At 32.6% G+C, this 2838-nt stretch overlaps 1 protein-coding gene across 1 annotated transcript; it reads left to right on the top strand.

Annotated features, from left to right (window-relative positions):
- The first annotated feature begins 448 nt into the window (after window positions 1–448).
- On the top strand, window positions 449–1636 carry LOC138313716 (uncharacterized). The gene is made up of 3 exons (XM_069254048.1): window positions 449–607; window positions 953–1230; window positions 1536–1636. The coding sequence occupies exons 2-3, from the start codon at window positions 966–968 to the stop codon at window positions 1592–1594; spliced, it is 324 nt and encodes a 107-aa protein (XP_069110149.1). The 5' UTR covers window positions 449–607; window positions 953–965; the 3' UTR covers window positions 1595–1636.
- The last annotated feature ends 1202 nt before the right edge of the window (window positions 1637–2838 follow it).

The raw sequence follows: 2838 nt of genomic DNA on the forward strand, positions 1-2838 counted from the left end.
ATTGGTGTATAATTCTTATTTCGAAATGTTAATATCTTAAATCCATTATTTTTCTCTGCATATTTATCATTTTCGATGAACATGGTAATTTCTAAATAAATAGTGCATTATCATTCCATTCACTAGTATTCCTTTATCAACTTATTATTGTTTTAAATCACCCTTTGATTCTTGGTTATTTTTATTTTAGTTACCAAAATCAGATTTTTATTTCATATTAAACTATCATTTCGCTTTTCATTTATAAAATGCATTCTAATTACATTACTACATACTCTTGCATATTACGTATCTAATATATTGGTAATATAACCGAAAATGAAAGACGTTATTCCTTTGAATGCAGCTGATTGCATATGTGTAATGTTGCAGAACTTCCTTTTGGTCGAGACATGTGTAATATGTATATGGCTCACGTAATACCAATACGTTGGGTTATAGGGCTAGTCTGAAGAATTTTATCCGAGACATAAATCATGCCAAGGGGCATGTAAAAACTGAACAGGACGGAATTCGACGTCTCTCTGTCTTGACACCGGAAGTTCTGCTCTGTGTATAAAAGACACAACCTTCATTCAGTCTTCAGTATTTTGCAGTCTACAGTAAAGTAAGTACATGCTTATTTATGACATTGTAAAATTTTATCTCAGCTAAGAATTTGTGTTGTGCTTGAAATTAATAAGTGGTTTTCTTCAATGAGTTTTAGGGAAAATATTTACCTTGTATAAATCCATTCCGCTTAGGACATTCAATTATTTTATTTTTTATTTTCTCTATTTCCATCGTTTTCTTGCTTTGAATTCAGTTGTGCCATTTTGGAAATAGCAGAATCAATATGAATAATTGTGTACAACCACTTTTGAAGTAAATAGTAACTAGACTTCAGTATTAACTTTATAAATGCTAGCTAATTTAGTAAACTTTGTCAATTCAATTCTAACTATTTCACTAGGTATTCAGTCAAGATGAGAACTATCAACGTCACTCTTTTCGTCGTCGTCGTCGCTCTGGGTCTCAGCGCCTGTCTGGGACAGGATGATTTCTTTGATGACGATGATGACTACTACGGCTACCCCAGGTATGCGGTGGGTGGATACCCCGCCGCTCATGGATACCGAATGGGCCAATATGCTGCCCCCATGTACCTCCCACCCCCTGCTGCCGCTCCTATCGCCGCCGCTGGAGGTTTCGGTGATGATGATCTCTTCGGTATCGGTAACAATGGCTTCCGTAAGTACAATTATCAGCCATTTCATAGATTTTATCATGTCTGAAAAATACCTGACATTATTGCTTTATAGCGAATTAATTATCTACTAAGATCGAGTATTGAAGTGACAGAAGCCAATCGGGAATATATATGTTGTATCCAGTACGTAAAATGATACATCTGCAGTTTTAACACTGAATTACTTAATTCACTAATGCACTTTAACAATTTTGAAGTAAACGTATTTGAAATTGGCACTCTTTTGTTATATTATTCATTTTGTTTTAATCATTGATAAATAAATAAAGCCTATTTATTTTTACAGTTCTCCTTCTCCTTCTCCTGCCATTCCTCCTGAGATCTAACGGAGGTATCCTCGGATAAACCAGCTACTTCGCTGTTTCTGTGTCTTAAACTACAATATGTGTAAGTATTATGTGATATAAGAACAACAAAAGTGTTACAGTCTGGTTGTATAATAGCTATTGTAACTATACATTGATTCGATTGTCTTGATGTCATACATTACCTTGGGCATTTATTTAGATTTCCTACAAACCAATTAAGGTATTTAACAAACAAATAACTATTATCTGTTTGTATAAATCTGGGATTTTTCACACTTCATTAACGCCGCACGTCTGTGTATCTCCAAATACCTTATTTCGTAAAACAGTGGAATAGTTTATATTCTGTTAAATCATTTACTTAAGAGTATCAATCAATATACAAGGAAGCATTGGTATAATCATTGAAATGGTAATAATTTCACCATGATTGGCTCGTAATTTCTTAAGAAAAAAGAGCAAAATATATCTTGTTATCATATTTATTCGCTGTAATAATTTAGTTAATGAAAACATTAATCATTATAAATTTGTATTTTCATGCTTTACTTTTCTTTGTTTTCAGATGTCGCGCAATATTACTCTTTGTTTGGACGATCTGTGGAAATCCATCACTTCATGTTGTTCTGTTCATTTGACGCTCATTATTTATTAATAAATATGCCTATATGAATATACATGAGACTTTGTTTGCTCTCTACCCTTAATCTGTAACGGGAAGCTTGAAATGTTTGTTTGTACAGAAGTTTTTTGGTGTGTTTATGGTTGCGTTGCACTATATAACTAACTTTCTCTCGCAATTTTTAAATTTTAAAAACGAGTTCGCAAAGAATAAACATTCGCGAATTTAAAAAATTGAATAGAAATGCCTATCAATATGAATGGTGTAGATATTAACTCTCGAAGATAAACTTTCGCTAATTTTTTTGGATTGCGAATTCGTGAACGTAAATTACAGAACATTGTTCATGCGTAATGTAATGATGTGGTATATGGTATGATTTTTGTAGTACATAACCTTTTGTGGGTGCGTTTGATCTTAATGGTTGTTTTGTACTATAAATCAAACTTTCTTTCTTGGCTTTTAAATTTCGAGAGACTCCATTTCAAAACAAGTTCCCGAAGATTTACATCCGTGGATTTAAACAATGAATGGAGATTCCTATCAATGTGAATAGTGTTAATAGCACAGATTTAATAAGACTTATTTACATCATGATAAACAGAGAAAATGGTAAAACTTTAAAGGAATTTTTAGGAAGGAGTTGCGAGCTAAAATAT

This window comes from Argopecten irradians, unplaced genomic scaffold (genome assembly GCF_041381155.1).
Source record: "Argopecten irradians isolate NY unplaced genomic scaffold, Ai_NY scaffold_0864, whole genome shotgun sequence".
Taxonomy (NCBI): Eukaryota; Metazoa; Mollusca; class Bivalvia; order Pectinida; family Pectinidae; genus Argopecten; species Argopecten irradians.

Coding starts and splice junctions, on each gene's coding strand:
- LOC138313716 (XM_069254048.1), top strand. CDS start 966: ATGAGAACTATCAACGTCACTCTTTTCGTCGTCGTCGTCGCTCTGGGT. Junction 1,231..1,535: donor TATCGGTAACAATGGCTTCC/GTAAGTACAATT, acceptor TTATTTTTACAG/TTCTCCTTCTCCTTCTCCTG.